The following is a 24,160-nucleotide window of genomic DNA, read 5'->3' as shown; positions in this document are numbered from 1 at the left end:
TCCGCCTACACCCCCAAACCACCGGCGGGGTGCGCCGGCGGCGGGGGGGGGGGCGGGAGGGGAGGAGGGGGCGGGAGGGAGCTGTGGCGCTGGAGGCGTGGAAGCGGCTGTGCCTGGCAGGACTGGGTTTATTTATTGCCTCTGGCCCGGAGCCGGGGCGGCCCCGGGCCTGCACAAGTTCCCTCCGGCCGAGCCCTTCCCCTCCTTCCCCTCCTTCCCCACCCCCAATGCCGTCTCCATCCCAGGGGTCTGTCTCCCCGAAGCCCCGCACCAGACTCCGGCGGAGCCCGCCGGTGGTTTGGGGGTGTAGGCGGAGAGGTGGTTAGAACACCCTGAAGGCCCGCGTCCAGCTCCATTCCCAATCCACCCCTCCACCCCTGGGTAAAGAGGGTGGAGGTCGCCACCTCTGCCCTAGGGGGAGAAAGGGGCTGGAGCTGTCTATCTTAAACTCCTCAGGAGATCAGCGATTCTGAAATCCCTTCCTCCAGGGGCTATCCTTTCTCCCCAGGGAGTCCTCTATCCTCAGCTCCAGACCACCTCTTATTCCAAGGCTCCAGTAGTCCTTCCCTTTAGAATAAATTAAGGAATCTCCAGCTGCCACTCGATTCCAGGGAGAGGGCCAAGAAAGGTTTGAGAGATCATGTGGCCCAGGAAGGGCCACAGCCCTCAGCCAGGGGATGAGCACAGGGCTGGGTCCAGATCTGTCACAATGCCCAGGTTTAACACCTACAGAGTCCGGATGGCCACAGGGTAGAGCAGGGACATGTGCTCAGCCCCCTTAATGGGCAGCTTGCGGCTGGCGTAGTGGTGCACGATTTCAGGGACGCTGCTGAAGGGCGGGCTGTTCTGGCCCAGCACATACTTGTGTTCCTTGGTCCGGGACAGCTTCATGTGCATGAAGCCCTGACTGCTCCTGGGAAGAGGAGGGGAGACCCTGGTGAGTGGGGCCTTCACCGGTCGTCGTTACCACCCCATCACCCGCTGCAAACATGGTTGTTCCAAGCCAGCTGAGAGTGGAGGCAACTAGGGAAGGTGGAGGTCAGTCCAGGAAGCAGGGAGGGGATGTAGGGGATTTTGTAAGTAGGCAGCAGTAGGTACTGGCTTTGTGGTGAGGGCACTGGGTGTGCCAAGAATGTGCAGGTGGAAACAAGCTATCAGCACCACCCCCCAACCCTGGGATCCAGTCGCTCCTGCCTCAGCCTACGCACCCCCCCCCCAGCCTACGTGACCAGGGCCAGTTTACCCTCCCCCTCCTTGAGCTGTGGGGGAGGACATCTGTGTGGGGGGAGCTCCTGGTGCCTCGTGAACACAGACACCCTTGGCAGGACAGTGGGTGGACACATGCAACAACCAACCAGGCGAATCTTGGTTGGGGCTCTCTTGCAGAGACTAGGGGAGAGAGGGAGCTGGACATCACCCCCAAATCTGGGAATACTCAGCTGCCTTGTCCTGGGGACATCCCTTCACCCTCCTGCTAACTGGGTCTTGGGCCAATCCCCCAGCTCATCTATCCAGCTCTTCTGCCTGGGATGACATCATCTGTGAGGCTGCAGCTCCATCCCCTCCCTCAGAGAGGACATGCTCCACTGCCTCTCCCATCTCCCCACCACAATCCAGGAAATCAGCACCAGTGCCCAGCTCTGCCCACAAGACAAGGACCCTGCTGCTCAGAGCTCTGGCCAGCTCCCAGCAAGAACGTTTGTTCAAACTACCACAGGCCTGGTCGGCCAGGCCCCAGGTCTGAAACTCCAAACAGGCAATGGGGAAATCATGCTCGGGAGAGCCCTGAAGCCCGAGTACTTGTTTCTGCTGGTCAGAGCTTACTTGGGGACAAGAGCCGGGCTCAGAAGCTGGTGTGGGAGGTAGGACTGGGGAGGGGGCTGCCTTCTCGTGAGGTTTGCCACCCTTGAGAGGTGAGGCTGGCAAACCCCCTCACTTGCTTCCCCTGTCTGTATACAAAGAGGGCTCTGACTGGTCCCATTTCACTAGGGCCACAAGTGAGAAAGCACAGAGAGTGGGGAGACTAAAGAGGAAAGGGATGGGAGGAAAAAAACAGGCCCTTAACACCATCCTTCCCTCCCCCGCCCCCAGGGTACAGTTCCCTAAAGCCTGGGCATGTGTGTCAGGGTGTGGGACCATCCTTCATCTGCAGGGCTGAGATAACGGCTGAAGTTGACAGTGACCACGCAGGCCCTGGGGAGGCAGTGAGTGGTTGCCCTCCCCTGCCTGCCCTATGCCAAATCCCAGACCCAAGGCTATGGGCATCAGGGTAGGCCCTGTGCTTCCACAGTTTGGGGACAGCCCCTCCCCACAGTCCACTTGACAGAATCCCCTCTCCTGAAAACTGTACACTGTATCTTCTCCTTCAGGGACAGATCTGGCCAAGAAGGGCAACAAGTGGCCAGAGAACTGAGTTAGCAGCTGAGCGCTCAGCCTCCACACCTGGATAACTGACCTCCTGGGACGAAGTCCCAAGGGTCCATTAAGACACAGCAGAGCCCTTGCCTGACCCTCAGAGAACTGAGGTGGGACTAGCTGGGCAGCAGGGCTAGGGCTGGCATGGCTTTTGGAGGAAGCTGTTTAATTACCAGTGAAAGCCCTTCCATTACAGAGAGAAGAGAAACCATAATTGTATTTCAGAGAAGCCATTTATATGTAAACGAGGCTCTGGCAGACAGATGCTGGCAGGGCCTGATCAGCCTGGGCTGGAGCGGTGTCCAGGCCGGCCTCCCCCTTTCACTCCTCAGGATAAGGCAGGGCCCAGGCTCTGCTCTGCTCTGCTCGTGTCTCTTCTTGCCTTGGACCATACCAGACTTGATGGGGGCGTGGAGCTGTGTAATGGAACAGTGTGGTTCTTGGAGTTGACCTGAGCTGGGTTGAGATCCTGCTCTGGACACTTTATTAGCTGGTGGCCTTGAGCAAGTCACATACCTCTTTGAATCGATTTTCTTTCTATAAAAAAGAGATTGATCTTGCAGGACGGTAGCTGGTTTGGAGATGGTATGTATGCTGCTTGGCACATAGTAGATGCTCTATGAATCTTAACTATAATTTTTAAAGCAATACACATTCTGAAGTTATGTAGATCAAATTTTTGACAAATGAATTTTTCCTAAATGTTCCTTTGATGTTATAATTTGCAGACTCCCCCAGCATAAGAGGTGGAAGAAACCTAAGAGGTACCATTGACATATTTTGCAAAGGTAGAAACCGAGGTCCAGAGAGGTTAAGTGATTTGGCTAAGGTCACACAGCTATTTCTTTTTTTTTTTTTTGCGGTACACAGGCCTCTCACTGTTGTGGCCTCTCCCGTTGCGGAGCACAGGCTCCGGATGCGCAGGCTCAGCGGCCATGGCTCACGGGCCCAGCCGCTCCGCGGCATGTGGGATCTTCCCAGACTGGGGCACGAACCCATGTCCCCTGCATCAGCAGGCGGACTCTCAACCACTGTGCCACCAGGGAAGCCCCACACAGCTAGTTTTATTAAAACCAAGAATGAAATTCAGGTTATCTGACTATAGTCTGGCATTTTTTCCATTATCTTGCAGTGAAGTTGAATAATTTTCCTTCAGTGTATCTGTTTAATACTCCCAAATTTCCATATATTGGATATGTCTGAAGTGGGGGTGTACCTGTACTCTAATGCCCCCTAGAAGATGTGACAGAAAGTGGTACAGATGCCCCAGTAATGATGGGGGATGTGAATGGACACAGCACTCTGACAGGCTGCTATGTGGGGTGCAGGTTCTACCAGGCAGAACTCCTAGGTACTGAGGAGAGGACTAGCCATCCTGCCAGTAGAACCTGGGAGGCTGATGCTGGTCTCTGTATCTGTGCCCAGAGTGGAAGGCTAAGGAGGAGGAGGAGGAGCCCTGCCTCCCCTGCCTCTTCCAGGACCCTTTAAAGCCCAGTTGTCAGCCGCTAGCACCCAGATCTTCTGCCCTCTTCTTCAGAGTGAACAAGAACAGCTTTGTGTCCACTGCTCCATCCTCCTCCCAGCACCCAGCCTCCATCTCACCCTGTTGAGTCTCACAGGCAAAGTTCCTATCTCCTCGTCTGTACTTGTAGAACATCTTGGGCTTCCGTTAATAATGATGATAGTGATAATTCATTAAGCACTTGGCACTATGCTAAGTGCTTATTTCATTTAATCCTTCCCTGTAAGTCAGATATGATTATTCCCCCATTTTATAAGGAAACTGAGGCCCAGAGAGGTTAAGGGGGCCCCAGGCCACAGAGCTAGAAAGTGACAGAACCCTTCTAAGCTGCACTCTATAGCTTGACTGCTTCCCCCAATGGACTCTGCGCTCCCTGGGAGCCGGGGCTGAGCCTCAGACCTCTCCAGATGCCCAGGGCTTGGCACAGAGTCGGCACATGTTCACAGGGGATGAAGTTCTCCCCAGCCTGGCTGGGCATGGGAGAGATACTGGCGGCTCCTCCTGTCCTGCTGGTTATCCTCCCACCGATTCCCCTTGGAGTCATCCTGACAGGCTCACTCTGCCTAAAGCCACCAGCCAGCAGGCCCCACTCACTTGAGGGACAGGGAGAAGTCGTTCTTGCTGGTCTCACTGTTGCGTACCAGGTAGCTGGCCTCTTTGCACAGCCGGAGCAGGTTCTCGGCATCTGTTCGACTGATGGCCCCGTGGTACCAGCTGAGGACAAGAGAGAGGAAGGGGGGGCATCTCTGCTGGGTCCCTCGCTGTCCAGGCCCACCCATTCTGGGTGTCCCCTGCAGGCAAGCTGGTGCCAGGAGGGGAAGGGAGGGGAGAGTCCCCAGCTGGACACAGACACTCACACCTGGTTTTCCAGAGGCAGTGCTGGGTCTGTCCACTCCCCCAGGGGGCTGCTGGGCTCCACGCTTAGGGACTTGGCTGACTTGGGGTTCCCTGCAGAGAGTCGGGGAGGGAGCCGCCCCTTCTCCTCCCGGCCAGGTGACAGGCAGCTCTTCTCAGATCCTTCAAACTGGGCTGTGGGGGACATACCAGTCATAGACTCTGAGGACCCTAGAGATAGAGCCCTATAGACTAGCCAGTGCCCCATCCCCATTTCCAGCCAAAAGGGGGCAAAGGAATGTTCTGGAAGGGCGGGGCGTGCTCATGAGCCTGACCAGCTCTAGGGACAGTATCCTAGGTCCATCCTTGGGTGGGGTGGGGGCGGGCTCAGCTCTCCTGTGCCACAGGGCCTCCCAGTCCCCACACCATGGCAGGAGAGGGAAGACAGCAACACGAGAAACCACTTAAGCTCCTCCCTCTGGAGGAGCTGACTGCCTTCCCTTATTCCATCCCCCTCAGGGTGGCTTCAGTGCTGATAATATTGTTTCTTTCTCCTCCTCAAGAGTTCATTACCGTTCTCCAAATCACCCTGCCAAGCCGTTCTGTAGAAATGACTTATCGATCTGAGAACAATTATCTGACTCCCCTTGGTGCCATCCTGACAGGCTAATCCTGCCCAAAGCCGCCAGCCAGCCCGCCCCTCCCCCGCCCCCAAGGTCGCGGCCCACAGGCTCCCCTCCCCCACCCACAGAAGCCCAGCAGAGGCAGCTCTGGCCTCCCAGACTGGGACAGGCATGACCGCTGAGCCTGCCCAGGGAGGGATGAAGCCAGTGAGCCAAATGGGCACGAGCACACATGCACAGATGACAGAGACTCTCCTTCAGCCTGTATTTACAAAATACCCACTCACACCCACGCACAAATGTACAAACAGGTGCTCATGCAGGTGTGCGTATGCACAGATGCAAGCACATCCCTGGCTGCCCATTCTGGGTAAAACTGAAAGTAGATGAAGTGTTCAGTGTCTTTTTTCGCCGCCTAGCACTTTCAAGCCCTCATTGTCTTTCCAGTCACCAGATACAAAGATCAAACCTTTCCTTTAACTTCCTGTGCTAGCATCACCCCTGCCTCAGGCGTTATTTGCACTGCTGAGGGATCTGGTCAGGCAGAGCTCTGCCCAAAAGACTGAATTTAGAATAATGGATTTTTATGGCATGGGGGGAAAGATATTTGGAAGGGGCCTCCCTCAGGAGATACCTTCCCCACCCCTTTAGGGGAGGGAGGAACGTGTACTTTGTCCCTTCCATCTTCCTCCAGGGCAAGAGGGATTCCTCCTGGGTTCTCTGAACTCTGCCCCACCTCTGTGCTTCTCCAACCCAATCCACAGGGCCTGAGGGCTGAGAGGACACATCACCCTGGCCAGAAGCCCCCAAAGGACCCACCGCTGCCGTCCTCCAGGCTGGACTCAGGGAGGGGTGAGGCTGGACCGGAGATGTCCCTGTCCCCGTCGGGAAGGGAGGGGCTGCTGTCCAGCTGTCCCACCGGTGGAGGCCAAGGTAGGTCTTTGATGACCTTAATGTCAACTGGAGCCAGTAGCAGCAGGGAGAAGAGAGACAGACAGGGACAGAGACAGAGAGAGGCAGAGATTGAGACACCAAAACCCAGAGCCAGGACACAGGACAGCCTAGAAAGGAGGAGGGTCAGAGCAGAGGCAGGGGCAGCTTCTGAGGGAAGAACAGGACTCTCAGAGGAGTGGGCGGAGCCACACTGACCGCACCATGGCAGGTGGGAGGCTCCAGGAGCAAACTGCCAGACACAGGGTCTTGCTCTGCCAGCCCCACAGGTCCCCTTTATTTGACCTCTCACAAGCCTCCAGGGCCCAAAGGGCCCAGGAAGGGAGGGAAAAGCAGGACCAGGAGCTGCCCATACTCCCCAGCATCATACCTGGACACCCACACAGCATCCTGGCACGCCCCACCTTGCCTCCCTTCCCCCTTTCGCCTGGAGCCTGGGAACTCATGGGCAGCAAGACCGAGACAGCCCAGCCTCAGGCTGTCAGGAAAACTCAGAAGCCAGAGCAGATGTTTTATTGAAATTTACCCACCGCACCCTCAATCCTGAGCCTTGACAATTAGGAGAGCCATGCCACTGGCGGCTGCAGGACTGCTAACAGGTTTCCTAATGAGGAGCATAGATTTTCCCATTAAGCAACTCAAACAGTATTGATTCTCCAAGGAGACTTCGGGAGATAAACGGCCCATCCTCAATGGTGCACGCTTTACGGGAAACAAATTAGGAACCTATGGTTTCCCAGTCTGGCTGCCAGGGTGGGGAGGACAGAGTGGAGAGCCGGGTCCAGCTCCAGGATGAGCTCCTTGCCCAAGGAGGGCTGAGGAAGACATGGGAGTAGGAATGAGGTCTAACGGCACTGAAGTCCTTTATGTTCTCACTGAACAAGGCTCTTGTACCAGGCTCTTGTATCACCCACTCAGGCCCTCTCTATGTTGGACTCCGGGCCTGGGATGGACACTGGGGTGCTTGGTACAGGAGAAACCTGATGATTTCTCCCTCTCCCCACTGGTTCCTGCTCCTGAGAAATACCCTTGGGGCTAGGCTATACACACAGTGGGTTTTCACTGTCTGGAGTGTCAATGCTTTCCTTTGTTACGTGTACGTATTTAACATATGCCACAAGTTTTATCATTTTCTTTGGAATTTCTTTATTTTTAAGTACACACCGCCTCCCAAAAGATGGAAGTGGCTCAAGCCTCTTGGCCTCTGAGAGGTGGTGATGCAGGGAGTCATCCCCGACCCTGCACACAGTTCTGTGTCCACACCGCCCAACTCACCACTCTCCATGGTGCAACTCAACTGCACTTCCCTTGAGCCCAGCTCCTGCCCCCCACCCCCACCCCAAGTCCACTCCTCCCATCCCCCTGAGCCTGGAAAGCTGCTCAAAGGCCTCAGCAGACCTGCCCTCTCCACCCAGGACTCACCTGCAAAGGCTTTGGAAATCCGCTCCTTCTTCCACTCCCAGGGCTGGTCATACTCCTCAGGGGGCCTCTCATCATCCTCTGGCAGGCGGGACTCCCGGGGCCAGGAGGCCCCCTCACCTTCCGGTGTGGCCCCCTCCTCCTCCTCTGGCTCATAGGGCGTGTCATACAGAGGCAAGGGCTGAGCTGCTGTCTCCTTGGAGCCCCGGATCTCTGCCAGGGCAAGGCAGGAGGGAAAGTGTGAGCAGTCCTGGCTGCCTGGCTCAGCGCCCCCAGTAGCGCTCCCCAGCTACAAGCCTTCAGAGGAGATGCTGGCTGTGGGGGGAGCCCAGTGACCACACATCTGGGGTCCCTCACCCTCAGAACACCTCTAGGGTTCCAAAAGCATGGGACCCAACAGAGACAGGGGCAGAGAGGCACCAGAGTGAAAGACAGAAAAAAGATCCTGCAATGGCCAACAAGGGCTGGGGAGCTGAGGCTTACACATTTAGGAAACTGAGGCAGGGTCCATCTCCTTGCTACTCAGATCCATTTATTTCCTTGTGTCCCAAGTTATGTCATTTTGCAATCAGAAAATCCTTCTTTGTTGCTCAGGTACTGCTGACCACCCCCTCCTTGAAACTGTCCCCTTTGGACAAGTCACTTTCATGGACTGTCCTCCTCTCCCATCACCCCCGTTTGGTCTCTTTCCCTGGATCCTCTCTTGGTCTCTGTCCGCCAGGGCCAAATCTTATTCATTTCTCCCTGCTCTCACTCTCCAGTCTCATGGCACCCTTTGCATCTATGTGTTTCCAACTGCCATAAAAATGTTTCACTTTGATGTTTCAAACTCACTGCTTTCCCCAAAAATTCTTCTAGTCTGTTCTGTGATCCTCTTTTGGGGATCACTGACCCAGTGAAAATCTGATAAAAGCTATGGAGCTACTCCCCAGAAAAATGTGCGAATTTTCACATACAATTCCACGACACTCATGGACCTCCTGGGGGTCTACACCCTTCTCATCTAAATACAGTAGCCGCCCTCTCACTTTCTCCATTTCTGTCTACTACACTGCTCTCCTTGGTCCTGGCCCTGCTTCATTCTCTGAATCCCATGTGCTCAGTGCCAATACCTGATGACTCTCCCCCTCAACTCTCCACATCTAGATTACTGCTAGGGTGAACCTCCAATCTACAGGCTCATGTTTCAGGGGCTCCATGGAATGACACTCCCTACTGCTGCTCTCTGCTCCCTCACCCACCTCTCCCAGGGAGGGAGAACAGCTTATCTGATTGGCCAGTGGAAGCTTCCTTTCTTTCCCAGATTTGCCTACTTGCAGAGAGAGAACATTCTGGTTCTTTCTCCTCCTGCCCCCATGCAGGGGCCTATAGCTGTCCTGAGTTGCCCAAGCCTGAGTAGGCAAGTTTAATTCTGTGGTGAAGTATTCTTAGCTATGTCATTCTGGTGACATAGCTAAGTAGTGTTCTCCAGTCAACTTTATCAGTAATAAAGCTGGCATTGCTATCTCCATCTGTTTCCTTAATCCTATTCCTCAGTTATTTCCAAGGTCAGAGGGGAAGAAAGGGGTGTTAATTATTGGTCCCTTAAAGCCTCAACAATTTCCACGATAGCCTACTAACTCATCTTTATTTTTTAATTAATTAATTTATTTATTGGCTGAGTTGGGTCTATGTTGCTGCACGTGGGCTTTCTCTAGTTGCGGCGAGTGGTGGCTACTCTTCGTTGCAGTGCGCGGGCTTCTCATTGCAGTGGCTTCTCTTGTTGCAGAGCACAGGCTCTAGGTGCGTGGGCTTCAGTAGTTGTGGCTCACGGGCTCTAGAGCGCAGGCTCAGTAGTTGTGGTGCGCGGGCTTAGTTGCTCCGCGGCATGTGGGATCTTCCCAGACGAGGGCTCGAACCTGTGTCCCCTGAATTGGCAGGCGGATTCTTAACCACTGCGCCACCAGGGAAGCCCCCTAACTCATCTTTCTGATGCCCAGTTCTTCTAGTGTGTTCTGTACACCAAAGCCTCAGTAATCCTCTAAAAATGCCACATTCATCCTGTTCCTTTCTTGCTCAAGAATCCATAATGGCTCCCTTCCCATTTTTGGAGCAAGTCCAAATGCCTCATTTGAGCCTTCAAGACCTGCACTACCCCCTCTTAGCCTCTCTCATTTTAGCTCTCCTGTATGCCCAGCACTAAGATTATTTGCCCCTGAACAAACCTTCCTCTCATCCTTCCCTGGGGCCTTGGCTTACACTGATTCACCCCTGTCCTCCTCTCTGATCACCCACATTGTTCCCTTTCCCTGGATGCTTTCTTGACCTCTGTTCCCCAGGGCCAGGTCTCATTCACTTCTCCCTGCCCTCACTTCTTGAACTACTTGCCCAATCTCATGTGCATTGCACCTGCATTTCTAGTCATGTGTTTCCAATTGCCATAGATGTTCGCTTCGAGGTCCCATCATTTCAGACCCATCACCTTCCCTAAAGCTAGTGATTCTCTTCTTGGGATCAATGACCCCAGCCCACACCACTAGCTTGTCATTCGTGACTATCCCAAATGCTTCTGTTGTCTGCCCTTTGGTTGTACGGCCTTCTCTAGCACCTCACGTCTCAGGCACCACAAGTCCCAGCTTCTTCTCCAAAATGACTATCTTGAAGACAATGGCCACCCTCCCCAAAGACCCAGCAAAGGCTTTCTCCATATTTTCTAGGGACCAAGGAATCAGTCCTTAGACTTGTGGGTCCCAGAGCCTGTTCTGCAGATACTCAAGCCTCAGGGAGCAACCCCCAACCCCACCCCCACCCCAAACTCCATCACTCACCGGCCATCATCTTTTGGGCCTCATAGGGCTCCATGTAACCGTCATTCTCGGGGACCTTCTCTGGGGCTCCTGAAGCTCCTATTGGGCCTTCACCAGTCTCCTGAACATCAAACGGATCCGCATAGTCTTCTAGAATTGCTAGCTTTGGGAAGAGAGTGAGGGGAGCAAGCTTCAGACGTCTGAGAGACAGCTCTGCTTCTCCCCAGGATGCTCTGTCCATGGGAGCAAGAGTCCTGGGCAGGCTGCCCAGGAGCTTGGATGGGGAGAAGCTCTGGCTGTTCCTTTGCAGGGGTCCCCAGTAGGCTGCCAACAGAATGGTACATCTTTCTTTTCTGTTAATTTTGTGCCTCTGGCCCATTCCCTAGGCTAAATGGACAGGATGAGGCTCTGGGCTTTAAGGCCTGCCTCATTCAGGGTCCAGGCAGGACCAGAGCCTATACCAGGTGGCCTAACAGAGGGAATTAATTCAGAGACCTGGTTATAAAGGTGCTGGAGTTCAAAGAATAAGCAGGGAACAGTAGGCAACTGGGGGATTAGCTTGGTCCATGCCTAGCATTGCATTCCCAGATGCTAAACAAATAAGTATTTGCTGACCTTCAAGGAAGATACTGAGTTTATGCCACAGTTCACTGGTTTATCCTCACAACATCCTTCACAATGTCATGTGGGAATTATTATTGCCATTTTAAGGAAATGGAGGCTCAGGGCAGGTAGGGAACAACATGCCCAAGTCCATTCCACATAAGTGGAGAAACCAGGATTGGAACCTGTGCCCTTTGTGCAAAATCATGCTGCCAGCCTGCTACCACTGGGCATCTTGGCTGTCCTGGGAGAGAGACCACCTTAGGATAACCCTGAGAAAGCCAGGGTTTGGGCTCTGCTGAAATCCCCCAGGCTCTTGGAGGACAGGGACAGGAAAGGTATGGTCTTGGCCCTCCTCATCCCAGGCTGCAAGCCGCACACCCTGCAGAGGAGCTTAAGGTGCTCGGGGCGGGGCACAGCTGAGGACAAGAAAGCCTTTCTCCAAGCTGGGCACAGGCTTGGGGGGACCTGCTGAGGCAGAGACAGAGCACAGCCCGCTGCACGCTAACTGCACCTTGGGGCAGGAGAACACTGCACACCTGGTTGCCAGGCGTTGACAAGAGGTAGCTCTGGGGCCTGCGGCATGGGGAAGGGGCCACTCCTGCCTCTCCCCTATTCTCGGTCTAGGCTTTGGTTCTGGTCCAGATCAGGACTGTGGGAGACAGTTGGGCAGGGAGGCTGTGGGGATGACCACCTGTCCTGGGACCCCTACCAAGGCGGAAATGGAGAAAGAAAACTTCCCACCTCAGAGACCCCTTCTGCATGTTCCTTGAACCCCCACTGGCCCCTCTAGGGGTCTCAAGAGTGTCCCAACAGCTCCTACCATCTCATGCATCGGTTCTTCAGCTCCTACTCATTTCACCTTGTTCCAGTCAAGACCCCCAGCTCCTTTACCCCCCTCGAATCTCTGCCTGCTTCTGAGAAGACCACCATCTCAGATCATCCCATCACCTCCACCAGAGCATCCACTGGCCTGGGGCTCCTTGTCACTTCTGTCCCTCCAGCTCCAGTAAGCACCTGGTTCACAGTGGGCACTAGAAAAATGTTTCTGCTAGATCACTGCCTATTCCCCATTAAAGCCCCCCCACCCTGCTCTGCGAGTCCCCCTTCCTGCAGGAAGTGCAGAAAAGGAATCCACTCCTACCCCGAGCTGCTTCACCCCAGGCCAACGGGCACCCACAGTCTCACCCACCTGACCAAGGGGCTCTGGAGCCAGCCCATTGGGTACCCACCCAGGTCGGCAACCAGCCTTACACTCATAAGTGGCAGCTACTTAACAGTAACTGAATCAACAAATGTGCTATCCTTAAACCTTGCAATGGCTCTCCAGTGCCAAAAGAACAAGTCCAAAGTTAAAGGGATTTAAAGATTCCACTTTGCTCTTTGGGTTCTCTCTACCCACCCTAGGTTACTTTGTTACCTGAAAGCTCTATAATCTCTTTCTTATCTCAAAGGCTTTCCCTTTACCTGGATCAGATTATTTTTCTTTAGAAAGCCTTCCATTCTCCCTCCAGGTCTGGTTAGGGCCTCTGTGCTGGGCTATCAACACACTGTGTAGTAAATACTTGTTTTATTATCTGTCTTCCTGCAGACTGTGAACTTCCTGAGGGCAGGAACCACGTTCATTGCTAAATTCCCAATACCTAAAAGTGCTCAGTAAATATTTGTTAAATCAGTTCATATAAAAGAGGAAGGAAGAATGGACAAAGGAAGCACTTTTCCTTGTTCATTCAGGAGAGGAGGAAGCATGAATCTGGCTGGGGAGTCAAACATGGGGTATGAGTCCCTGGAAGCTGCTCAATAAGTAGAAGCACCTGGCCCAAGCCCCAGGCCCCCCTCCCCAACTCCACAGAGCCCCCCTTGCCTTCCCTTAGCAAGCCCAGTCAGAGCTGCAGGCAGCGCCCTTCCCACTGGAGTCCTGGGCCAGTCGTGGCAGCTCGGGGCCCATGGGCACCCAGGTGGCAGCTCTGTGGGCAGCTCAATGGCTCCTCTGTTCCATTCCTGGCTCCACACCCTGCTCCAGGAAGCCCTGGCCTCCGCCCTGGGCTGGGGCGCCTAGAGAAGCCACCCACGGGGCCGGGTCGGGAGCAGCAGCAGAGACACCTGCTGGGAAGGACGGGCACCCGACCTGGACATAGAGGACGTGTCAGAGACCAGACCTGCTTTCCCAGTGGCTTCTAGGTCACGTGAAGAGGCAAAACTGCTCAGTGTGGGGAAGCTGCCCCTGTAGGCTTCTGACACCTTTGCTCTATCACGATTTACTTTGTTTATGGGCCCTCTACCTGACTCTGCCGTGCTCACTGTTGTATACGGCATCCATCACAGGGCCTGGCACACAGTAGGTGCTCAGTGCGCATTTACTGGATGCTCGAAAGGCCTCCTTCTACCCAGACTCCATCTTCTGGAGTGACACAGACTCTCAGATCCCCATTCATCCTAACTCTGACCTGACCGACCAGTAGGGGCTGTAGGAGCAGCCTGTCAGGAGAATCCACATTTGATAGGGATCAAAGCCTTTGGCTCAAGGGCAGAAGGAAGGAACTGGCAGGGAAGGCACCTAAAGCCAGGGCTGATATTTAGGCACATCCTCTGGTACGCTGTTGAAATGCTGAAATATTTCCAAACTAGTAGGTAAGTAGCTCTGCCCAGAGAGCCCCGTGGCTCCCTCCACTCCTGCAGGAGGGTGGCAGGGTGCCTCCAGGACCCTGGTCTTGCACCTGTTCAATGGGGCAGTGCTCCTCCCAAAGCAGCTGTCAGGCCTTGCCTCTCCTTCCTGCCCAGGCCTCTCCTGAGGTAGCTGGCAGGCCCACCATCTGGTTGAACCCTCCACTCTGCAGCTGGGCCCTGCTACGAGTTTCTGACCCCACCCGTGGGGCTTTTGAGGCCAGGGGAGCAAAGGAGACACATGTCACGGGATTTGGGCTCTGCAAAGTACCCGAAGTCTACCACTGTCCCTTTTCTCCATTTCTTTAGTTTATATTTAATGTCTGGAAGCCTCTGGTTTTTTAATCTGTAGAATGGGGATGGTATTAGCACCTACCTCATAGGACTGGGTAGAGGACGATGAATGTAAAAAGTCCTTGGCCCAGAGGATGGCAAGGAGGAGTCATTGCTCCATAAATGTTTGCCGTGATGATAATCTCTTTTATTCAGGCATTAAGACCCCAGAGTTCAGGTGCTTGTCCAGGGTGCACAGCTTGCAGTAGCAGAGACAAGAAAGACAGAGACCCAGGTCTCCTGAGTCTCATTGCCTTGCCACAGATTTTCTGGAAAAACTGGGAAATGTAGCATCTTCTCTCCTCTATTTGTAGATTTAAAATACACCTTAGCATGTTAAAGGCTCTGAGAAGTCCTGCAACCAAAAGACTAACTTAATTTTGTTTAATTCAGCATTTCTCGAAACTATTTAACCATGAAGTCCCTTTTCCACTGAAAGTCTGTCAGTCTGGGAAATGGTGTACTATTGATATTTACCTTCCTCAAGATTGAAATTTTTGCACTTTCTGTTCCCACTTACTAGAATGCCCTTCCCAATTTTATCTGCCAGGGAAACTCCTTCACGTGAAACAAATTTGTTATTATCCTCTTCTAATAACAAAGCAATGCCATGCTTGTAAAACATTCATCACAGACATGCAATTGATGCTACCAAACCTTTTAAGACCCTTATAAGGCATGTCCGAGGCCACTTTGGGATTGGGTGGCAAGTGCTGGCCTTCAGCATTCAGGAAATGGCGAACTCAGCACAGAATGCAATCCTCATTCCTTCCTTAAGAGCCTCCTTCCCCTGGTTCATGAGCAAATGCTCAGTGGATACTTCCTCTCTCTGCAGGCCTTCTCTCAGCAGGTGCAAAGGTCCCATACACGAGCTGGCAGCCAGTCTGGAGTCAGGCTGCCCAGCTGGGAACCTCGGCTCTCTAACTAGCTGTGAAACCATGCAAGCGTGACTCAACATTGCTGTGCTTCAGTCTCCCTTTTCGTAATGCTGGAATAATAACAGACTTGTCCTCATAGGGTTGTTGTAAGGATCAACTGGTCTGATACACATCAGCGCTTCAAATGGTACTAGATACAAGGTGGAGGCTCAGTAAATGTCCACAGGTATATTATTAAATACAAAGGACAAATTCCTGGATCCTCCAAGAGCCCACAGTGACAGACACAAAGCAAGTTCCCAAAGAGTGAAGCACCTGGAGGTGCTATGAAGCCACACGGCTGAGCCCCAGGCTCTGCAAGCCCCACAGGCTGCAGGTAGCCCTCCAAGTCCCGGGCCCCAGCCAGCTGCTCCATCCAGGGTCACAGGGTCCCGGCTGTTCCTGGCTCCCAAAGGGTGGAGCACCAGGGCTGCGGTGTCACTGAGTCACTGCCCAAGCAAACAAGCCGCAGTTGTCTTCCAGAGGGAGGGAGTGCTGCAGCACGAGGAGGCAGCAGTGGATAGGGTGGACGGGCCTGCGGGCCTCAGCCCTCCTCGAAGCACCAGTGGCAGTGGCACCAACAACAGCACAGGCCACAAAGTTCAGATCCCTTGACCGGAACCCTCCTCCTTTCCTCCATCAGGGGACCCAAGGACACGTGTGAGATAAACGAACCAGACCTCTAGACTCTGCACAAGTCATATGAAAGAAAATTAAAGCAAAGAAGGAAACAAACTCAAAAAAGGTAAGGACTCGGTCTTCTAGGTGGTGAGTCTCTTTCAGCGCCTAGGCCAGTGTCACTTAATGATACTCAAAACACTCAATGAACACTGGCCAGGGAGGGCCCCTGCCTGCCCTCCTAATCCCAGGGCAGGCATGTCTTGTTCATCTTCTGACATCCAGAATGTATCCTTCACTTTCTTCTTCCCGCCTATCTGTTCACTCGTTTCCAAACTTGGGCCCAGAGGATCCAAGTCCATGTGAAAACCATCTATGAGGTACAGTATCTATTCTTCAAAGTTCTTAATATTTCGGGCCCTGTGAACACCAGTGAGAATCTGAGAGCTGTGAGCCTTTTCCCAGAAAAATGCTCATGCCCCCAAATATGTGCACAGTATCTCTGGAGGTTCTTGAACCCTAGAAGCCCCTCTGTGAGCTAAGAACAAGAACCCTAGTTTCAATTCATACAGGGTGCCTGACTGTCTTAGTGTTCACATCACCTCTGTCTCTCTGTTTTGCTCTCTCACTCTCTCATTCTCTGTCTCTTTCTCTCACACACATATCTTGGCATGATGGAGGCAAAGGACACACTGTGCAGATGGTCAGAGGCAACTCAAAGCTTCATCCAACCAGGGCCCCTCTCCCATCCCCATCCCCTTTTCCTAATTAGATCAGGTTTTTCCTGTTGAAGGTCTGAGAAAAGTGAGCAAAGCAAGGGAAGGCACAGCTCTCTAGCCCCTCTGCCAGAGCATAGCCTGATGGCCAGACAGGGCCCAGTACCAAGAGGGAGTCTTCCTGCAGCCAGATGGCGAGGCCCTGCCTGCCTGCTGCTCCCACACCTGCCCTGCCAGGCCTGCCCAGATGGCCACCCTTGCACCCCTGCCAACTGCAGCTGTGGGTCTCAGGGTGGGCCAGCAGCCAGAGCCCTGCACGGGGAGAAGGCTAATGGTCCTGAGCCCCCAGGCCTCTCAGGGTTCTGTCTGAGGCCTATTCTCTCCAGCCCCTACATCCACTGGGCTCATTCCCCTTCAATTTCTCTGGCTCATCACAGAAGCATTTGCACCCATTTCATCAAACCTCGTGATCCAGCTCCTCTCAGAGGGTTCTGACCCACCCAGCACCAGCTGCTGGACTGCAGAAGGAGAGAAGTGAGCCAGCCCAAGGCAAAACCTGGTCCCCAGCCTCATCTCACCTCAGGAAGAGACTCAAAAGCAGCAAGCCAAGAGGACCTGCAGGGCTAAGCAGAGGGGGAACTGAGACTAAGGAGAAAGCAGCCACACAGGACAGGAACACCAGCTCAGCAGGGCCTCGGGGGCCAGGCCAGCTCACCATCCAGCAGGCACAATCCTGTGTGAGCTCTGCAGGCAGGTGCTGACCCTTGGGTTTAGGCTAAGGGGCTCAGGTACCTAGTCTGGGCTCTTCCTGAGAAGATCCAAACTCCGCTCCTGAAGAGGTGGAGCTGCTGTCTCTGAATGGTGGGAGCCCCCAGGTCAGCATCCCTGCCCTTGGGCCAGCTCAGATGGCATACTGAGTCTTTCTCACACACTCATTAAACCACAGATTGTGTGGCTCCTAGGAAATCCTGCTAGATTTCATTCCTGTCCCTGCAGCTGACAAAGGAGTCAGATACCTCTTAGCCCCCAAGGTCTGAGCAGCCCACAGATCACAGAGACGACCCAGGGAGAGGCATGGATGCCCTTGGTGAGAAGAGGCTGTGGGCTTCTGCATGGTTGTGTGGGCACAGCCCCTTCCTTGCGGTCTCTGTGGGGAAGTGTACAAGGGGAACTTTAGTTAGGGGAGTCTCTGACCCTCAGGTCACCCTAGCAATGGAGAGTCACCACTCAGGACTTATTGGTATTTATGCACCACCCCTCTTTATGCCAAACAGTGTGTCAGGCACTTGGGAGACACAATATGAGGATAAGGCCCTTGTCCTGGAGGAGCCCACGGCTTGGTGGGCAGCCTGTTATGCCACTCCAAGACAATACAGAGAGGAGGGCCAGGGACAGTTCAGGCCCACATGCCAGCAGGCAGTGGTCAGGGAGGAGGAGACTAACTGATCAATAGTAAGAACAAAGCCTAATGCTCCCTCTGCCTCACTGCCACCACCACCATCGGGGAAAATTAGGAAGAGGAGCCTAAGGACATGTGAAGAAAGCATAGGCTCCTTCTGCAGGCGAACAGTCCTGGCCCAGGATGGGTAGCCATGCCCCATGGCAGGAACTAGGGGGAAAATAATTCACATTCCTGAGGCTTCTGCTCTGACCCTGACACATCTCTCTTACCCCAGAATCAGGCAGAACAGTGGCGCACTCTCAGCTGAAAGCCTCAGCCCTGGAGCCAACAGAGTCAGACAGCAACTTTGCTCTCCAATCAAAGAAAACTGTGTTCTCTGCTGAGGAGAGGGGAGTCAGCCCCAGAGCAAGCTCCCAGGGGTAAGTGAAGAGGGCAGCCCACCAAGTCATCGTCCTAGAATTTAGGACTACAGGGACCTGGGGATGACTTTCAGCTGTCAGGGAGGGATAAGGCCGCACTGAGGTTGGGCAGGGGGTGTCTTCTCTACCAGGGGCCTTTGAGCCACAGTGGATGTTCTTGGAAACAGTAAATGCCCAGCCCGCCTCTCTACCCCAAGCCTTCAGATCCACAAAAAGCTCTAGCCACCCTCAGAATGGACCCAGGGAGCAGGAGGCCAAGAGGAGAGGAGGAGTGGGTTCAGTTGCTTAGCCCCTTCTGGGCAACAGGTTCTGAGCACTGACTGTCCGCATACCTGGGGGGATAAGGGAAGGAGTGCAGGAGTGGACCTGCCTGGACCTCAGTGGTTAGCATCCTTGGTGAAGAGCTGCATACTGCCTGTTCTGGCTTCCTGAGAACAACAGTCCACCCGGCTCCAGTCCCACTGGGTAAGGCAAAGGCCAGCTCTTGCCGTGTCCACAGGGAGAAACCCAGCCTTCACCTCCTCCCTGGGGCTTCAGCACCTCCAAGGATGCTTGGGCTTTTTTAACAGGAGAAGGAGTGGAGCTTGGTGCTGGCTCTGCCCTGAGGGGGAGGGGTCAGAGATCAAAGGGCAGTGAGCTGCTGCTCCCAGAGGATTGAAAGGCCATAAACTGGGGAGAAACGGGCTCAAATCCCGTTAGAAAAAAGGCTCCCCGATTAGGCTCCGGGGTCTGCGATGAGGAGAGCAGAGATTGGGAGGGGGAGGGTCACTCGTTCAGGGGCTATAATAAGGGAAAGAGGCAGAGTTTGGGGCGCACGTCCCAAATTAGAAGGTCGAGAATCTGAACAAAGGTGGATGAAGGCTCCGAGCCCCGGGGTCAGGGACTAAGATCGTGTCCGCCAGGAACCGTGACGCCAAGGGGCCCGGCCCCGGTCAGGCCACCTTTGTCCCTCTCGAAAGCCCCAGACCTCCGACCACCTCTCCTCCTTGCAACCCCCCGACCGGCGTGGCACTCACCCTGTCGCTGCTGGCGGGTGGTCCAGAGATCCGTTCCTCGGGAGGAGGCGCTGGGGGGCCAGGGGTCTCGACCCGAATAAGGCGGTGGGGTGGCGAGCCGTGGCGCGGGGGCGGCGTGGGGCCGGGAACGGCAGGGGTGGCTAGAGCAGCGGAGCCGGACGGCCCCCCGGAGTAAGGGTCTTCAAAGTCGCGCTCCCTCTGCAGTCGGTAGGCGGCCAAGATGTCCGGGGGAGGTGCGGGGGGCGCGGCCGGGGAAGGTGCGGGGGGGCGGTAGTCCGGCTCCGGGGGCGCCGGCTTGCCCCCACCTCCGCCGCCGCCCCCCCCGCGGAAGCCCAGGTGCTCCCGGAGCCACTTGGCCACTCCGCCGCTGCCGCCCCCTCCTGGGCCGGTTCCCGCACCTCCGGCGCCCCGGCGCGATCCAGCCGGGCCGCCCCCCGCGCTCCCCTGCGCCCGCGGCCCCGGGCCGGAGCCGGCAGGAGAAGCTCCGCTCAGTAACATGAGGCCAGCCAGACTGAACGTGGGGAGCTCTGTGGCCGGGCAGGGGGCGGGGCGGGGGCGGAGCTCGGCGGGGCGGCGAGAGGGGGCGGGGCTCGTCAGTAACAAGGGAGGGGCGGGGTTCCGCTACCTAAAGGAGGCGACCTCCCTCCGCCCGGCGGAGAGGAGCGGGCGGGGGCTTCCAGCCTGTGTGGACGGAGAAGTGAAGTGGCGACCCTAGGGCAGGGAATGCGACTCTTGAGGATGAACTGAGGATGAATCCTCCACGTGTCGCCACGCGCGCCCCCCTGGGGGCGCACCTGTGCACGTCTGTTCCCCCTCCCCAGCTCCCACCTCGCGCGAGACGCCAAGAGGGGAGTCTTCGGACTCCGGGGTTCCTGGCCCTCCGGCGCCTTCCGCCCCTCCTTTACCCTCCGCAAGGCCTCCCAACTGGGAAATAATATGCTGGGAGGAAAAACTGGGGTGGGGTGGGGGCGAGACAGGGGCTGTTCTGTAAGATGTGTCTGGAACTACCGGCTCCGGCGTGCTGCCTTCGGAGCCCCACCTACCTCCTCCCATCCAACTGCTCTCTGTGCACAAACTCGAACCCACTCCAGGTAGACATCTCACATCACAGACAGTCAGCTCCCTAGAGGCACCCACTTCTCCCGAGTGGTTTCCACACACGCCCTCCTCACAGGCAAACGGCCCTTGCACAAACGCCTCCCACCCGGCCCTGATGGCAGCGCAAGCATATACACAGGAATCCCTTCAAGTCCCAGGTTGCATTGCCAATCAGCTTAGTGACAGAATAGAAACAGACAAGTCAATAAATCAAGTCTAGAAACAGTTCCAGTGTTGTCTATCATAAACCCCTTATCCTCCAGAGGCTCGGATGCTCAAGCATTTTTGTCTTAGAAATAAAACCAATTTCTCCCCAGGAATGTTGTAGCCCTGAGGCCAACGCCAACATTTGCTTTTGACTCTGATGGAAAGGTAGCAGCTTCACCTCACCAGCATCCCTCTGAGCACTACCTCAGTGTCTCCCTCACTCTTAGACTCATATCTGTCTTGTGGGGGAGCAAAGAGCCACGAGAGGCCACACAGGGAAGGGAGCTCAAAGCTGGAGCAGCGTAAGATGTGATGGCAAAACTGAGAATACCCTAGGATTCCCAGGGCCCCAGGTCTCAAAATATTTGTTGAGTTTCTGCTTTGTGCATATTCTTTGGTGTTATAGGACAGTGCTTTCCAAACTGCGATATGCACACGAATCTCCTGGGGAATTTGTTAAATTGAAGTTTCTGATTCTGTAGGTCTAGCTGGGATGGGGTCCCAGTGTAGTTCCAATAGGCTCCCAGGTGATACAGATGCAGCTGGCCCTCCCACCACACGTTGAGTAGCAGGACTGTAGGAGATACTGAAATATCTGATATTGTGTCTGGTTTCATGAGGTATAATAGAGAAAATAACGTGCACATCGTAAAAATGTGCAGCTTAAAAAATTGACTAACAAAGCTGGACATAGAGATAATAATTCTAGAAGAATTGTCCAGTTGATGCATATTGGAGGGTCTCCTCAATCAGCAGGTGTCTGACAACAATAATTGTGGGCTGTAGCCAGATCTCTGAGGATCAGTGGCAAGATACTCAATGCCACTGATTTTCACTTGCCTTATATCTGCAAAGGGCATGATGACTGTTGTGTGAGGATTAGGGGAAATGATAGATATGAAATGATGGAAATGATGGAACAGGATTTAAAAACTGTAAAGTGCTTACCATGGTAGATGTCAAATGAAGCCACATATGTTTAAGAAATATGGAGTTAAGCTGCTGACAGCTCAGAGGAATGGAATCAATCAAGTCTACACAAAAGATAGTTAGGCTTCATGGAGGGGGTAGACCTGAGCTGGGTAGGATTTGGACAGATGAAGCAAAGGAGTGAAAGATCATTCCAAGCCAGGAGGTCAGCATGAGTTGAGTGAAGGGATTGAGGTGGGAACCAGCCTACCATAAAGAAGGGGTGGGTTCATAGTGAGGAAGGGTAGGAAGTAAAGTCACATGAAGAGTGGGGAGGATATCATAAGGGTAGAGTTTAAATGATAATTAAAAAGCTGTAGTACCTTATGTGCACCATGAACTTACTCTTGTTTTAAACTATCTGTTAGTGCACTTTCCTCCCCCACCATAGTGTGTGCTCCTGGAATCAGGCATTGTTGAGCACCTCATGGGGCCAGGAAGCTTGCTAGGAACCAAGGATACAGAGGTGAGGCCCTCTCGGCAAGCCTCCTCTAAGACCTGGGTGGAGTTTGCCATATCCAAAGTCTTGCAGTTAAGCATGTTAAGCATTGTACCATAGACTCAGGATTCTGAAAGGAAGCCGGGGGTGTTCCCATCACTTAGTGCAGAGCCTGTCGTGTGGCAGGAGCTTAACAAATGTTGAAATGAATAAAGATCATTCCTCTTGTTCGTATTTTTATATAGCTATAATTGTGGTATACACAATTTTATGTCCTTATCTTTTCCACTTAACATTGCATATTTTCCCCATTTTTATTATGTAAGCTTTATTTTCTTCCAATTTTTTTTCAAAATATTTCAAACCTACAGAAAAATTCAAAGAAAGTACAGTGGAAATCTGTATAGCCTTCACCGAGATTCACTACTTTTTAACATTTTGCCACATTTGTTCTATCCCCCCACACTTTTTTCCCCTTAACCATTTGATGCAAGTTTCAGGTATCATGATACTTCAGCTCTAAATACTTCAGCAGCCATTCCCTAAGAATAAGGAATTCTTGCATGGGGCCATTAGACCATTACCATAATAGTATTGTCTATTATGCAGTCTACATTAATTTTTTTCCATTTCCCCCCAAATGTCATATATATATAGTTGGGGTTTTTGTTTGTTTGTTTGTTTTTTTGTCCTGATTCAGGATTTATCAAGGTTCCTTCCCCTGTTGCACTTGTTTGTTTCTTTAATCTCTTTAAATCTTGAACTATTCCCCATTTTTTTCTTGCTAGTTTGTTTTTCATGACATTGATCATTCTGAAATGTCCAGGGCAGTTGTCATGTAGAATGTCGTACATTTTGGATTTTTCCATAGTTTCCTCATGATTAGATTCAGGTTAGACAGTTTTTAAAAGACCATTACATGAGGGATGTTGTGGACTTTCTAGTGTGTTACACTGGCGGGCCAGCCAATAGTGCACATTTGTCCTTCATTGGTGATGCTAGGCTTGATCACTTGGTTAAGTTGGAGTCCATCAGATCTCTCCATTTCACAATTTTACAAAGTAAGTTGTGGTGTGATAACCTAAGACTATTAGCTCCCAACATGTTTTACCCAGTGGTTTTAGCTTCCATTGATGATCTATGCTTACATTTGTTATTACACTGGGGATCACAAAATGATGACTCTGTCATTCTGTATTTGTGGGTTTTTAAAAATTTTTATTTATTTATTTATTTATTTATTTTTGGCTGTGTTGGGTCTTTGTTGCTGTGCACGGGCTTTATCTAGTTGTGGGGAGCGGGGGCTACTCTTCCTTGTGGTGCACGGGCTTCTCATTGCGGTGGCTTCGTGGTGGCGTCTCTTGTTGTGGAGCACGGGCTCTAGGCACACAGCCTTCAGTAGTTGTGGCACACGGGCTCAGTAGTTGTGGCTCGTGGGCTCTAGAGCACAGGCTCAGTAGTTGTGGCACACGGGCTCAGTAGCTGTGGCTCGTGGGCTCTAGAGCACGGGCTCAGTAGTTGTGGTGCACGGACTTAGTTGCTCCGCGGCATCTGGGATCTTCCCAGACCAGGGCTCGAACCCACGTCCCCTACATTGGCAGCGGATTCTTAACCACTGCGCCACCAGGGAAGTCCCTGCATTTGTTATCTGGCATTCATTTCTGTAAAGAAGAGTTTCTCCCCTTCCTCCTCCCTCCCCCTCCCCCCCTCCCCATGGTCTCAAAAACTCTTTTTTTAAAAAAAATTCAATGTGATATAATCCATTACCATCATCATTCTGTTTGATGCTCAAAACTGTCCCAAATTGGGCCAGCAGGAGCCCCTTCAAGAGGCTTCTGCATTCTTTTGACTTGGTCTCGCCAATCTTTAAACACTTACTTGCATTCTCACACAAGATGTTCCAGACTCAACTTGTACTTACCCTGCTGCAAAATGTAACCAGTCATTTTTTTAAGGGAGTCTTACTCCTTTTAGTTGGAAATGGTACTTTAAAATTGACTTTGTACTTTAAAAATGGCAATTTAATATCTCATCAAATGAGCATACCTCAGTTTAGCTCATCACTTTATTTGTTGAGCATTTAGGCTATTTCCATTCTCCTCCCTTCTAAATAACTGTAACAAACATCTTTATGTGGATAACTTTTTCAAGTTTAGGATTTTTTCCTTTGACAAGATTCCCAAAAGTGGAGTTGTTGGGGCAAAGAGTG

The 24,160-nt window shown here is 53.1% G+C and overlaps 2 protein-coding genes across 8 annotated transcripts in view; one reads left to right on the top strand and one right to left on the bottom strand.

Annotated features, from left to right (window-relative positions):
- The window catches only part of LOC114903860 (dual oxidase 1-like), a 38,721-nt gene extending 20,579 nt beyond the window's left edge, over window positions 1-18,142 (top strand). Inside the window, 3 exon segments of the mRNA XM_029237115.1 lie at window positions 6,159-6,327; window positions 15,711-15,812; window positions 18,078-18,142. The gene's annotated coding sequence lies outside the window, so the exon portion shown is untranslated.
- Window positions 241-19,736, bottom strand: SHF (Src homology 2 domain containing F). 7 transcript variants are annotated; one of them, XM_029238251.1, is made up of 7 exons: window positions 19,239-19,736; window positions 10,572-10,713; window positions 7,768-7,977; window positions 6,214-6,354; window positions 4,795-4,966; window positions 4,532-4,651; window positions 241-913 (listed from the first exon to the last, which is right to left on the bottom strand). In XM_029238251.1, exons 1-7 carry the CDS (start codon window positions 19,734-19,736, stop codon window positions 727-729), a joined length of 1,470 nt encoding a protein of 489 aa, XP_029094084.1. In that variant the 3' UTR covers window positions 241-726. The 7 variants fall into 7 exon arrangements, with proteins under 7 accessions (XP_029094084.1, XP_029094078.1, XP_029094083.1 ...); XM_029238245.1 differs by lacking the exon at window positions 6,214-6,354; XM_029238250.1 differs by lacking the exon at window positions 6,214-6,354 and having other exon boundaries at window positions 10,572-10,709; window positions 19,239-19,334.
- Between the last annotated feature and the right edge of the window lie 4,424 nt (window positions 19,737-24,160).

The sequence above is a fragment of the Monodon monoceros genome, unplaced genomic scaffold (genome assembly GCF_005190385.1).
Source record: "Monodon monoceros isolate NGI ecotype Baffin Bay Population unplaced genomic scaffold, NGI_Narwhal_1 Super_Scaffold_21, whole genome shotgun sequence".
Lineage (NCBI taxonomy): Eukaryota > Metazoa > Chordata > Mammalia > Artiodactyla > Monodontidae > Monodon > Monodon monoceros.
This window is presented reverse-complemented; position numbering and strand designations above follow the sequence as displayed.

Bases quoted from the DNA above. Each gene is read 5' to 3' on its own strand.
- SHF (XM_029238251.1), bottom strand. From the start codon at position 19,736: ATGTTACTGAGCGGAGCTTCTCCTGCCGGCTCCGGCCCGGGGCCGCGG. The intron at 4,652-4,794 runs GTGAGTGTCTGT...TCTTGTCCTCAG, and splicing joins CTGCCTCTGGAAAACCAGGT to CTGGTACCACGGGGCCATCA. The intron at 914-4,531 runs GTGAGTGGGGCC...TCCTCTTCCCAG, and splicing joins GACTTCTCCCTGTCCCTCAA to GAGCAGTCAGGGCTTCATGC.